General features: G+C 54.2%; 5 protein-coding genes across 5 annotated transcripts; 3 read left to right on the top strand and 2 right to left on the bottom strand.

The window, feature by feature from the left end:
* Positions 1 to 942: 942 nt before the first annotated feature.
* On the bottom strand, positions 943 to 1806 carry J4E92_005084 (uncharacterized protein; the record flags this gene model as incomplete). The annotated part of the gene is made up of 1 exon (XM_051496468.1): positions 943 to 1806. One exon carries the CDS (start codon positions 1804 to 1806, stop codon positions 943 to 945), a length of 864 nt encoding a protein of 287 aa, XP_051353188.1.
* Positions 1807 to 2765: 959 nt separating this feature from the next.
* J4E92_005083 (uncharacterized protein) lies at positions 2766 to 4405 on the top strand (the record flags this gene model as incomplete). The annotated part of the gene is made up of 3 exons (XM_051496467.1): positions 2766 to 2786; positions 2832 to 2963; positions 3017 to 4405. 3 exons carry the CDS (start codon positions 2766 to 2768, stop codon positions 4403 to 4405), a joined length of 1542 nt encoding a protein of 513 aa, XP_051353187.1.
* Positions 4406 to 5286: 881 nt separating this feature from the next.
* On the top strand, positions 5287 to 7144 carry J4E92_005082 (uncharacterized protein; the record flags this gene model as incomplete). The annotated part of the gene is made up of 5 exons (XM_051496466.1): positions 5287 to 5545; positions 5605 to 5766; positions 5824 to 6684; positions 6733 to 6832; positions 6886 to 7144. The coding sequence occupies 5 exons, from the start codon at positions 5287 to 5289 to the stop codon at positions 7142 to 7144; spliced, it is 1641 nt and encodes a 546-aa protein (XP_051353186.1).
* Positions 7145 to 9591: 2447 nt separating this feature from the next.
* On the bottom strand, positions 9592 to 11659 carry NOP7 (mRNA-binding ribosome synthesis protein nop7; the record flags this gene model as incomplete). The annotated part of the gene is made up of 2 exons (XM_051496465.1): positions 9592 to 11582; positions 11635 to 11659. The coding sequence occupies 2 exons, from the start codon at positions 11657 to 11659 to the stop codon at positions 9592 to 9594; spliced, it is 2016 nt and encodes a 671-aa protein (XP_051353185.1).
* A 206-nt stretch (positions 11660 to 11865) lies between these two features.
* J4E92_005080 (uncharacterized protein) lies at positions 11866 to 13282 on the top strand (the record flags this gene model as incomplete). Its single annotated transcript, XM_051496464.1, has 4 exons — positions 11866 to 12010; positions 12058 to 12325; positions 12373 to 12992; positions 13044 to 13282. 4 exons carry the CDS (start codon positions 11866 to 11868, stop codon positions 13280 to 13282), a joined length of 1272 nt encoding a protein of 423 aa, XP_051353184.1.
* Between the last annotated feature and the right edge of the window lie 262 nt (positions 13283 to 13544).

Below are 13544 nucleotides of genomic sequence, written 5' to 3'. Positions count from 1 at the left end.
AAAACAACCAAGCAACACATCAACGGAAGTCGAGGAGGTGAAACAACAAATGCAGATCAGAAACGCGGAATTTACGCGCGGGGACTCCCACCGTCTAAATATCCCCACAAACACCCTTAGTGCCTGAGAGCCATTTAACGGTGACGCTTGCTAAGCGTTTTCTTTCCTCTTTGGCGGTGTTAGTTGGTGTGCGGGGATAATAGTCCCATGCCGAGGTCGGGAATACGCAGGCGTTGAGCGGCACTAGCATCACCAAAGACGACCACAATGTCGGCGTGTTTGCAACCGAAGCTTGTAGCAGCGCTTGGTTGCCTCACAATCACTTAATCTATATGCGGTTCTTCTAGAACTGCAATGTACGTTCACTAGATAAGTGAAACTCGATGCACTTGCATCGCAGCAGATGCGTGGCTGGCTGTGAACGAACGCGGAATGCGAGCGTTCAAGTGTTGGCGTGCTGCAAAGATTGATTTGCGACCAGAAGTATGGGCGGAGCTGCTCAATAGATCTGTCACATGTGGTAACCAATTCTCGGCTTCCGTGCGTCGTCGACCACTGACCCAGCTGCGCCATGTAGACAAGGTCTGCTGGCAGCTTCATGTTTTTGGCAACGGACAGACATGCCATAGGCTCGTCATATAAGTCCAAGTAGCTGTATATGCAAAGAGTAAATCGCGAAGAGACGATGAAGCGGCGGTGAAGATTAATGAGCTTTGAATTGATGTATCCGTGATGTGTCTGAAAAAGCGACAATCGCAGATGGTCCGGCAAATTTGGTAGAATGTAGCCCGCAAAATATGTTATACAAGGAGTGCGCCGGTGCTGTCCAAGCTCTTCCACCGAGTCCGAGTCCAGGCGCCGTATCGAAGGTCCGTCTTCGAGGTCGCTCGTCGGCCGCTCGGAAGTTAAATCCAGAAAACAATCGATGTCATGTCTCCAAGCTCAAGCGGTTGGCTTTGCGAACTTGGCTTTCCTGGCCTCGGCAGCGGCCCTGTCCTTCTCGCTCATCCAGCTTCCGCCAGGACCACCGCCAGTCCTGTTCTCGCGTGGGCGGTTGTCGCGGTTGTCCCTGCTACGAGGGCGGTTGTCTCTCCGTCCTCCACGAGCTCCAGTACGACCTCCGTCTCGTCCGCCGTCGCGGCGCCCCTCACGGCGCTTGTTGCTACCAGCTTCGTCACCACCGGCCTCTCGTTGGCGCTTCTCGCGGCGCTCTGGGAGAGCCTCATCGAGACCCTTGGGAGGACCGACCTCTCCGAACTTCTTAGCGCGCTCCAGCTTCTTGAGACCCTCATCGTCCTCGAACTTGGTACCAAACTTCAACGCGCGCTTCTTACGCTTCTCAATCTCTTCGTCGAGGTTGGTGGCAGCAAGACCACGTGTGTAATCAGGAGTGGGCTCCTTCTTCTCTTCTGGCTTGGGCTCTGTGCTGGCTTCGGCGGCGCCTTCCGCGGGCGGATCGATGGTCAGGTCGTCGGTTTGCGCAGGGTCGATGTCGGCGACTTGGTTGGGTACGGCTTGCGGGTTCGGTGGCTGGCCTTCGCCTCCAGCGTTTGCGACAATCTCTGCGTTAGGAATGACGGTCTCTTCTGTCGCTGTGGTGGTAGCAGCTGGTGCAGCAACGGCATCATCAGCTTCGTCGTCCCAGTCAATCTCATCTTCAGCGCCAGCGGCAGGCTTGTCGCCAGACTTCTCGTCGTCTTTTTGCAGGCGCTCGACCATCTCTGCCTTCTTGCCGGTGTGAGGTAGCTTGCGCTCCTTGAGGAGCGCCGACAGCTCGTCGTTCTTCATCTTAGAGTAGTCCGACATGGCTGCGCGTGTGGTTGTGATAGGGGAGGTGAGCGACGTTGGTGAGGGCGACGCGACACGGACAGGGGCGCGTAATCTGGGAAGCTGCGAACGTGTTCGGATGCGCCACGGGAGTAGTGAAGTCGATCAATGAGTTTTCCCGTACCGCGCAATAATGGGGAAAAGAGAAGGAGGAAGAAGAAGCGCAGTGTTTGATAAAAGGCGCTGACTGTGGTCGAAACAATGGATTGGCTGTCGGCGAGGATCCACGGATGGATCGAGTGAGAGAGCTTTGACCCCGGAGCTAGACTACTTCCGGTGCCCGGATCGCTCTTGCTGAACCCTGGTATTGTGTTTCAACCGGACAATCACATCGCATCCAGTGGAGCGTGCTTGGAAGTAACTTTGAGACGAACAATAGGATCGTTTCCTGATTTTACAATAGGTCAATTGATGCACGCTACTATGTACTTTAATGTAAATAGTACAACCACGCTTTCCAAGACGCGTTTCACCGTGTTTACCTGTTGCGAATCAGAAGGCAGATCAAGTCCAGAGACGAAGGCAGCGACTCTGAGCAAAAGCATACAATTGGAAGGCTGTGTTTCGTTCACTGTTCGTCAAGTGGCGTTTTGACGCGTTAAGAACTGCCCGGCATGCAGCACGACAAAGTCGTAATCTGGCGCAAGTGACGGGTCTGAACTTATGGCATCCATTCCAGTCTTTGAGCAGACAACCTTGACCCATTGGTAGTGAAGGAAGGTATAGAGAGATATGCAGGGGATCGCAGGCCCCATTGAGGCATCTCAGAACGAGGGTCCGAGCTGATGCGTCATCGGCTATCGGCGGTATTCTCACGAACAAAAGTGTCAGACAGCCTCCCAAGCATCACTCGAGATGCCCTCATGTTCATAGCCCGGACACGCACGTGCTTCTTGCGCGGCTCACCAATCGTTCGTCTTTACCACAGCGCTGTCAAAATGGAGAAGCGCGACTATGCGGTACGTCAGCAACAGTGCGCATGTGGGTTGAGCTGATAATCACAGGCTGCGGTTGCGGCACTGAACACGCTTCAGTCCAACTTCTCCATAGTGGATGCGATTCGCAAGTCTGGCCGAGGTATGAACCAGCAAGCGATACCGGAGATGATTGAATGGTGTCGCAAAGCTGGATATGAGGTGTGCGGCTCCCAATGATCCCACCGGAAGACCGCGACTGACGAACCGTTCAGCCCTCAGCATTCGACCGGCTGAAACCCATACACATCGCCGGCACCAAAGGCAAAGGCTCTACAAGCGCTTTCATTTCGTCTATCCTGTCACAATACACGAACCCCGGCGACGCGCAGACCCCACCCTCGAAAATCGGTCTCTATACCTCCCCACATCTACGATTCGTACGCGAGCGCATACAGATCGATAATGAACCGATATCAGAGGAGAAGTTCGCGAAATACTTCTTCGAGGTGTGGGACAAGCTGGAAGCAGCGGCAAAAGCGGATAATGCGCCAGCAGAGGTCCCTACAAAGCCAGTATACTTCCGCTATCTGACGCTCATGGCGCTACACGCATACCTGAAGGAGGGTGTGGACTCGGCTGTTATCGAATGTGGAATTGGCGGCGAGTTCGACAGTACAAACATCCTCACGAAACCCACCGTCACAGCCGTCACAACGCTAGGAATAGACCATACAGCGATGCTTGGTTCTACGCTTCCAGAGATAGCCTGGCATAAAGCCGGGATCTTTAAGGAAGGCAGTACCGCATTTACAGTGCGCCAAAAGGAGGAAGCTATGACAGTCTTGGAAGAGCGGGCAGCCGCGAAGGGCGCGAAGCTACACACTATTGATGTGCATCCAGCTTTAGCGAACAACGAGATCAAGCTTGGGCTAGGTGCAGCCTTCCAGAAGATCAACGCGTCCGTGGCGATAGCTGCCGCAGCGGCGCATCTGCGAGCACTTGGGCACACTTCTGTACCCGACCCAACCATTGTTCCGCATATTGAGCTCCCCTCTGAGTTCATTCGCGGTCTGGAACAAGTGCGATGGGCTGGTAGATGCGAGATCAGACGCGAAACCAACGTCGCATGGCACATCGACGGAGCCCACACTATGGAAAGCATAGAGGTCACTGGCAAATGGTTCGCGGAGCAGATAACACTGGCGACTTCCACTGCCACCTCTCAATTCAAGGTCCCTCGGATGTTGATCTTCAACCAACAGACACGAGACGCGAATGCGCTGGCCAAAGCCTTGTATACAGCCCTACAGAGCGGCATCACTTCGGGATCACAGTCTCCTTTCACTCATGTCATCTTTACGACCAACCAAACATTCAGCGAGGGGTACAAGCCTGACCTCGTTTCGATAAACACCAATCAGCAGGACGTAGACACGCTGGCAGTTCAGAAGGCGCTCGCGAACACATGGTCTGAGATAGACAGCACTGCAGAAGTGCATGTGCTGCGCACAATCGAAGAGGCAGTCGTAACCGCACGAAAGGTGGCGCAAGACTATGCCAAGGAAGCCGGGGCTGATGCAGAAGTCATGGTGCTGGTGACTGGAAGCTTGCACCTGGTTGGCGGTGCGCTGGAAGTGTTGGAAACGACCACAGCGCAGTGAAGAGAGATACCCATAGACACCACAGAGATGAGAAAACGCTTCAACACGCGTTAAAAATCGTTTGAAGAATTACATATATCATACATTACACGTCTTGGACCACCTACTCAGACTTTGAATAGACGTGGCTTAGGCTGATCGCAGGTCGCGTGCTCACTCGCCCGCTGAAGAAAATTCCCCTTTCGAGAGATCACAATGTGGATCTCGTCTCTTCCAAGGTCTTGCTTCCAAGGTTGAAAGCAACGCCAGCATGTATCATCCAAACGAGAGATAATTTTGCGTATTGTAGTCAGCATTGAGAGTACTACATGGCCCAGACTACCCCAGACTTTACCGCATCGGCATCGGCTGCACGGCTGGGTACTCATCGCTCTACTTCGGGCAACATCGGATCCGATCTTCTTCGTGATCTCCACCGGCCGCGCATCATTACGTGTCGAAGCGCAAGCCGAACATCCGGTCGCAGTGGTCGCAGCTGTTGACAAAATGATGAGAACAAACATAGCTATACATTATCTCCAAAAGATGAAGTTTGAAACAGTGACAGCTGATGTACACAAGACCCATGAAAAGAAGGAGCACCCGTTCGGCCGTTGTCGCGTGGCGGGCCTGGGGTCGGTCGTCTTGGCACTCGGCGCTGGCTTCTGTTTGGGCAACGACAAGACGGAAGAGCCGCTAACCGACCATAGTGACCACTGCTAGTTCTTTGGGATTGTCATATGTTCCCGACTATTTCCATCCCCAGTGATCTCCACGTCATCCTTCGAACATATTAACTCGTCGTTCGCGCTCCACTGGACTAGACCGCTGTCACTACCACCGAACGCACCTTTGATCGTCTCCACGAACGGAAAGGAGAGCTTGGCAACCGAGGTCCCAAAATGAACTGCCCTTCCAGAACCGATGACGACGTGCTTTGGAACCCCGGATGGAACCAGAATCCGCCACGTTTCGCTGCTGATTTGACGACCTGCGAGGATCTGAACGGCATCGCGAACGCAAGAGAATTGGGGGAAGCAGATCGACTGCGCAGCGGCACGCGGAGTTTGCGGCGGTGTGAACTCGACGAATTCAATGGCCAAGAGATGGAGAAGAGAAAGCCAAGCAACACTGGGGAGGGTGTCAAAGGGTCCCCAAAAGGTTCGTTACAGCTTCGTGATGACTCAACGATGGAGGCTGAGATGCTGACTCTTTTGCAGGACCTTGCACCCGAACAATCGCGCACGTGAGCGAGCACCAAGCTGGCCTCACCACCACTATCTTCAGCTGGGTAAAGTGGCTGGTATCAGTAATCTGCACTTCGATGCTGATCTCCTATGCTACCGGAAATCTGTCCACGCCCAAGTTTTTCTTACCAAAAGGTGAGATGGAACAGCCCCAATGGCGTCAAAGCGTCAACACTAACATCGAATTCCCAGACCCGACAAACCAGCGTCTTCCCAGGCGTAGTACCTGCGAAGATGGCAAAGCCCAACCCAACTACGATCTCGGCCTACATGTCGCCGGTCTTTTCATCATTCTTTTCGTTTCAGGCACTGGATGTGCCTTCCCAATGCTTGTCCTCAAGTTCCCGCGCCTGCGCATCCCACCTGCCTTCCTTTTCGGCGCGAAGCATTTCGGCACCGGTGTCTTAGTCGCGACTGCCTTCGTCCATTTACTTCCTACCGCGTTTGGCTCACTGAACGACCCATGTCTGTCAAGCTTTTGGACAACCGATTATCAGGCTATGCCGGGCGCGATTATGCTAGCTAGCGTTTTCTTCGTCACCCTAATCGAAATGATCTTTTCTCCAGCCCAACATGTCTGCGGTGGTAACGAGGGTGCGGAGGCTGTGTCTCGCCGCAAAGAAGAACCGAAGACTGAGAACGAAGCGCCTGCTCCTCCGCAACCGGCAATGCAGAGAACCTACTCGGATACCAGCATGCGAGTCCGCGATCTAGGCGTCTTGCGTGGAAGAGTCGGGAGCATTAGTAGAACGCTCTCCCGGTACCGTGAGGATGGCCAGCGACTCGATGCCATTGAATCCGTGGGCGGATCTGAAGCGGAAACCCCGGGCGCCCGTAGCAAGGAAGCGAATGACGAGTATGCTATCGAGGAGGACCAAGAGACTGGAGAGCACGACCATGTGCTCACCCCAGAGCAAATCCACAAGAAAGCCATTATGCAGGTGTTTCTACTGGAAATGGGTATCTTGTTCCACAGCATCTTCATTGGAATGTCGCTCGCTGTTTCAGTTGGTAACGACTTCACCGTGCTACTGATTGCTATCGTATTTCATCGTAGGTCACCCTTCTAAACCGACCGTGCCTGTATACTGACTTCGATAGAAACTTTCGAAGGCCTTGCCCTCGGTGTACGTATCGCCGACATCAAATGGAAGCCACGCGCTGCACAGCCTTGGCTTATGGCTCTCGCGTATGGTTGCACGTAAGTCCTCGCTCCATCCACAATTTATTCCGTCCCGCTAACACAATACCCAGCACACCCGGCGGCATGGCAATCGGTATAGCGACACACACTTTGTACTCGCCCGACTCTGAAGTCGGTCTCCTCGTCGTCGGTATCATGAACGCTATCTCGGCTGGTTTCCTCGTCTTCGCCTCGCTTGTGGAACTCATGTCGGAGGACTTTTTGAGTGATGAGAGTTGGAAGGTGCTCAAGGGCAAGCGCAGGGTGTATGCTTGTTTGCTTGTGTTCCTTGGGGCCTTTCTGATGAGTTTGGTGGGAGCTTGGGCGTAAAGAGAGGATATGGCGGATGGGATAGTGGTGGATGGGGAGTTGGAGGAGAGGGGAGTTGGAGGAGAGGGGAGTTGGAGGAGAGGGGAGTTGGAGGAGAGGGGAAGAAGAGAGGTGGGTTAGATGGCCAGGTAGATGGGAGTGTCGGAGTAGGGGAGCATAGGAAGAAATTGTACTCGGAGCTGGGAACGGGGTGTTGGATGGCAAGATAGTGTAAATTGGAAAGTCTGTAGTTATGTATGTGGTAACCGACTTCCATCGTTACTGCGCCAGCCAGAACAAACTTATTGGTAGCTGGTGGGATGAGCAATAGCCATTCGTAGAAATCTTGATGTTGCATCGTAGTCTTCACTACATCTTAGAACATTCCGCCATGAGATGACACATGGGGAAGTCCATCTCGTCTTTACCCAACTCCGTCGTAGACCCCTTCAGCCCCACGCCCGTAGTCCTCCTCACAACCAGCGGCCCCTTCGTTAAGTCAGACCACCCCACGCTCCCCTCGCCCAACACAATCAACCTCTTCTCCTCCGGCGTGCCCACCTTCTCCACCGCACGAAAAGCCGAATGAAGAGGCTCAGCCCCCCTGTGGTGTGGAATCCCCGTCTTCCTAACCTCCCTCACCACCGTCCTAAACCCCAACTCTTCACCCAAAAACTTATTCAGTCCGAATTTCGTATCCGAAAAAGCATTCCCAACCGCAAACCCATGATCAAGATTCACACCCACCCCCAACCACCCCTTCTTCCTCCCCACCTCCCCATCCATCAACCCCGTAACCCCCCTCACCAACCCCGCACAAACATCACCCGCACACCTCTTCCCCCCTTTACTCTTCAGCGCCCCATCAACCGGCTCCCACAGTATCTGCACTTCATACCTCGCCACTTTCCCCAACCACGGAAAGGATTTAGCCAATTTGCGTAAATGGGCTTGGATTTTCTTGTCCCAGTCGGAGGGCACGAAGGTGTTTATGCGGCCGCGGAAGTGGATGGAGAAAAGGAGGGTTAGGCTGTTGGAGAGGAGGTAGGAGGCGTATTCGCGGCTTTCGGGGATGAGGGTGGGGTCCAGGGAGAGGAGGCTGGGGGTGCTGTGGTGGATGGGGATGAGGGTTGTGGTTGTGTGTTTGCAGGTGAAGGTTTTGAGGCCGAGGGGGAGGTGGTTGTTTGTTGGGATGGAAGTGGAGGTTGGTTGGGAGAGGTAGGCGTATATTTCGTTGCGGAGCTCTGGGGGGAGGGAGGGGAAGAGGGGGGTTGGTGGTGACGTTGCCATAGCTGGTTGTAGATTGGAATGTCTTGTAGCCTTTTACTGGATACGTTGGTTTCCGGAGGTTTAACGTGAAGTCCGATGAGAGGTATTGCTGACTTCAGATCGCTGTGTCGAGTACAGGAAATAAAGCGTATGGGTAGTAGGAGCAGATGTAGTCCCAGGATCACGACCGATATCAAGTCCAAGCAGCAGCTGGGTGACCACAACCGAGCCTATTGTCGCGATACCACAATAGCAACCAAGCTTCTTGCCGGAGTGAACGCGCGATCACGTGACGGCGCAGCCTGTTGCTCCAGGTGAAAGCAGTGACCCCAGTTGGTCTTTTTGTGTCAGCCTCGCCTCCATACTGCTTGAAAGAGTCTCTATACCTTCTCAAACTTCTATGCCACAGAAAGTTCTAAAGTGAGCAAAATTGAGTATGAACAATTTTCCCGGAAGGTGGTGCTATTCGGCAGCGGCTCGGCACTTTGCGCTTTTAGGTAGCGGCGACGATGGTGGATCTGGGTTTTTTCCGTGGAGCAGATCGAGAACGACGGCGGGTCTTGTTATTGATTCATCTTTCCGTCTTCGGTTCTTTGTGTTCGAGTTGACCTGCGGCGTATTGCGTGCTCTTGCGACGTCTTTGTGGGAAGAGCCGAAAGAGGGGGTTATTGTAGTATAAACATACGTTCGTGAGGAATGGCCTGACGCGCAGGAAAGAGAAATTGTTTATGTCATGTTGTACAGGTTGAGCATTGTCGTTGTTGCAATATCAACTATGGTTGAGTTTGGTAGGCGGTGCTGGTCTACCATCGTACAATATTGGCGGACTAGTGGGCGATGGCTACATGCTGTTAAACAGGGCATGTGTTGATCGTGTGGGCTTATATTTGAGTGTGAGAGGGTCAAGTGTGGTATGAGTGCAGCCGTGGTTCATATATCCTCAGTTTGAGTCATCGAGTTGTTCTGTTCTCTGGTTCAATCCCGCTGCGCCACGCGTCTGACAGCCCCAGTCCGTGCGTCCCAACCAGCGATCACAACATATTCGTTGGATAGATGTTCAACAGCTACGGCCATGATGTAGAGCCAGAAAAGGTATCGATTTACTACATGCAGCATATAGAGGTTCGTTAAGCGCGCCAAACTCCTGCCCAAAGAACGCCGGCCCAAGCTTTTGATGCATCATATACGCATACTCGAACCTACAGGGCCTCAGCAGCAGCCTTGGCCTTCTCAACCTTCGCACGCTTTCTGCGCAGGTTCTCAGACTCGTTTTCGCGCTTGTTCTCTCCGTATTCGATACGCTTGAGCAGCTTGCGCTTCTTGTTGGACAACATCATCTTTTGCCTCTCGCGCTCCTCCTCTTCAGCGCGCTTCTTCTTCTCTGCCTTCTTGCGGATGACAGCGTTCTCCTCTTTCTTGGTCGGCTTCTTGACCTCGAGCTTCTTGCCAGTGGCCTCAGCTTCCAGTTCACGCTGGTGCTGAAGACGGGCAGCCTCTCCTTCCGAGATGTCCGACTCGGCATCGGAGTCAAGACCGTCGAACTCCTCACCACCCGCGCCAGCTTCGTCTGATTCGTCGTCATCGCTGTCGTCTTCAGAGTCGTCAGCGACATCCATGCCCTCGCCAACTTCCACTGAGCCTTCACGGTCAACGATGGCGTCCATGTCTTCGTCTTCATCACCGTCGAAAGTGGCCTCCTCGTCATCATCCTCAAACGCCTCAGCCTCGCCCTCTGGTTGTTGTGCCGCGAGAGGCAGGTTGGGGTCGTATTCGCCCTTCTTTGGCTTGACCCAAGGGCTGAGATGGGGCGGCAGATCTGCGCCAGGGGCGTAGTGATCTGGTCGCAAAAGCTTGCCCTGGTTTATGCTGTCCCATACCCACTGTGGCTGGACGTAGGTGCGTCCAGGCATCATCGAGTATGGCCATTGGGCCTTGGGAGCAGCAGCACCGTCCTCCTGTGCAGGCGCACCGTTGGAAAGCGCAGGTCGATCGACGATCTGATGTGTGATGTTCGGGTCCGACTCGTTGGTTGTGAAAGCGCCGTCGCCTAGCGTTCCGTCCCAACCCACTCGCTTGCAGCCAAATGCCTTCAGTATGAACTCGAGCGATGCTCTGGGTGTCTCTCGTGCCAGATAGAAGGTGAAGGGCGCGAACAAGGATGCGATCTCGGCGCTGCTTGCTTGAGGCTGGGGCAGGATATCGGCGTCGGGCGCAGTAGGCTCGAACTTGTCAATCTCGTCGTTGGCCTCCTCTTCGTCGTCCTCGGTGACAACCTTGGCCACGGCAGTGGTGCTCTCCTCTTCTTCAGCATCGGGCATAGCTGCAAGCCTGTCCGCAATCGCCTGTGCCTCAGGGTTGACCGCACCATTCTCATCGTGGCCGTTTGCGTCGTTCGTAGCGGTGGCCTTGCCCTCAAGCTGGAATGCAGCAAGCTCACCTCCCTGCTCGTCGCTCTTTGCGTTGAACTTGGGGGGGTATACCAGGCCGACCGAAGTGTAGAGGCGGTAGTTGACGAAGCCGAGGAGGGTCGTGTAGAACTCGACGAAAGTGCCCATGATCCTGAAATCGATATCGCCGCCTGTTCGCTGGACGAACCTGTACGGTACCAGCCAAAGGATGTCTTGACCCTGGATCGTCGCCTGGTAGTAGATACCCTTGATAGAGAGGAAGGACTTGCGGAGGGCGTGGGAAGTGATTACGTAGTGCTCGAACTCGCGGGTCAGTCGCTGGCAGAGAGCGATGGTCTTGGCGGGAACGTGGTCGCTGGAGGGGAGATTGGCGAAGAGGAACAGCATGGAGAGGGCATCGTCGAGGTCGCGCAGGGCGTCGACGAAGGTAGGGTAGCGCTCCTTGATGATGTGGTCGAGCTTGACCTTGGGCATAAGGTTCTTCTCGAGGCGCGATGCATCGCCAGACTCGCCGCGACCGAGGGCGCGACCGATCTTCTTTGCGACAGCCTTGTGCTCGCGGAACTTGGCCAGCAGCGGCTCGTGGAGCAGGTACTGGATATCCTTGGTGTAGTAGAAGGTGGTGGCGGCGGTCGAGCCCCTCGAGACCTTCTTCTTGTTGCGCGGCTCACGGGGGTAGATTCCCTTGAAGATACATAGTCGTCTGAAGTCGGGGAGCGAGATCTGAAGCTTCTTCACGGCGCGCGTGCGGGTGATGTAGTTCTTGGCCGCACCGGAGGTGCCTGTAAACGGATTAGCAAGATATTTCTCTCGATGATTGACGGCAATGCGCACCCTTCTTTTTTGAGCGACCAGCCATTGTAGAGAGAGGATCAAATCGCGATTCTGTCGGTGCAGACGGTCGAACTTTTGGCGGGCGCAAAAAAGTTAGAGATGCGGCCAACTAGCGGACATGGATCCGGCGTTAGCGCGACCAGGGTCCACCGACATGCATCTTGTCAGAACTCCAGCGCCGAGGTGTCGAGAACCGCCATGGAGCCAATGAGTGCATAGCGCATAGTCACCATGGCCATTGACACGCAGCACAAGATGCTGCTCTTTGCAGCCGCCGCTGCCGTGCGCCTGCTCCTCTTCACTGTCTTTCCCGCCCTGCCAGACCTCCTCGCCGGACGTGTCGAGGTGTCAACACCAGTGACGAGCTTCAAGAGATGTATGTACCTGGGATGGTCTGTGTCGAGCATTACTGACACCTACCAGTGCAAGAGGGTGTCTTCCTCTACACCCACAATGTCTCTCCCTACGACGGCGGCGTATACCACCAGGCGCCCCTCCTGCTGCCGCTCTTCTCCCTCTTCCCCAACCCGGCCCATGCCCCGCTGGCGATCAACATCTTCTATACCATCGTCGACTTACTAAGCGCAAATGCCCTGGCTCAGGTGGCAGAGAGCGGCTTCGCGTCAGTCACGCGCCTGTTTGCTTCCCCGCGGAAGGACTTGAGATGGAGTAGTGTGGCTATTGCAGCAGGGTACGATTACTCCGCCTCTCTATACAACACATGCTAACATCTTCCAGCTTCCTCTTCAATCCCTTCACAGTTCTGACCTGCGTCGCGCGCTCCACCTCGGCCCTGACGAACCTCTTCATCCTCACAGCCATGGCCAAGGCGTCCCAAGGAGCCAGCTTCACCTTCATATTGGCCACAGCTTTCGCATCGTACTTTGCCATGCACCCCATACTTCTCTTCCCTCCACTGATGGTTCTCCTCTACGATGCGAAGACTTTGAAGAAGAATACCGCGCCAGACGTTGCGTCCTTCATCATAACCCATACTTTTGGTATTGCGGGCGCAATAGGCGTCCTGCTCACTGGCTCTGCATTCTTGATGGGCTCGTGGGACTTCCTCTCGGCGACATACGGTGTGCGCCTTCTTCTGCCTGACCTTACGCCCAATGTTGGACTTTGGTGGTACTTCTTCATTGAGATGTTCGACTCTTTCCGCGAATTCTTCCTCGGCGTATTCTGGCTACACGCGGCGTCGTATATGCCAGGTCTTACCATTCGCCTTCACAAGCAGCCATTGTTCGTTGCTTGCAGCTTGACCGGCGTGTTCGCCATTTTCACACCATACCCGAGCATAGCGGATGCTGCGCTCTACCTGTCCTTGGTACCCATGTTCCGTCATCTGTTCCCTCGTGAGTGTTACTTTCTTTCAAACTCATATAGAAATACTAACTGTATCCCAGTCATGCGCTACACGTTCTTGGCTTCGTCCGCTATCTTATACACATCGTTCCTGGGCCCTGCCTTCTACCATCTTTGGATTTACGCAGGATCGGGAAACGCCAACTTCTTCTATGCTATCACGCTGGTCTGGAGTTTGGGATTGTCCATTATTCTAGGAGACTCGCTATACGCAGCATTGCGGGATGAGCTGGACGTGGAGAGACCCGAATTGCTGGGTAAAGAAGTACGTAGGATATAGCTTCTTCGTACGTTGGCCTATGCCCCGTCATCTTTAATCGACTCGAGAATAGACCGGAAGATATGCGCAATGTCCTGTGGTAAACAAGCGTGACCTTCGATGGCATAACCAGAAAGGTCTCGTCGTCAACAACGCCAAGCTTTTCGGGAACTTAACGATACCACTCGACGTCCAGCGCAGACAAAATGCCTCGCACCTACGGATATGGCTGCCTAGACACGTGGTATCCTTCTCAACCAAACTCACTTGCACCATATGCTGC

The sequence above is a fragment of the Alternaria infectoria genome, assembly GCF_024043175.1.
Source record: "Alternaria infectoria strain BMP 0036 chromosome Unknown scaffold_7, whole genome shotgun sequence".
In the NCBI taxonomy this organism is placed as follows: domain Eukaryota; kingdom Fungi; phylum Ascomycota; class Dothideomycetes; order Pleosporales; family Pleosporaceae; genus Alternaria; species Alternaria infectoria.
This window is presented reverse-complemented; position numbering and strand designations above follow the sequence as displayed.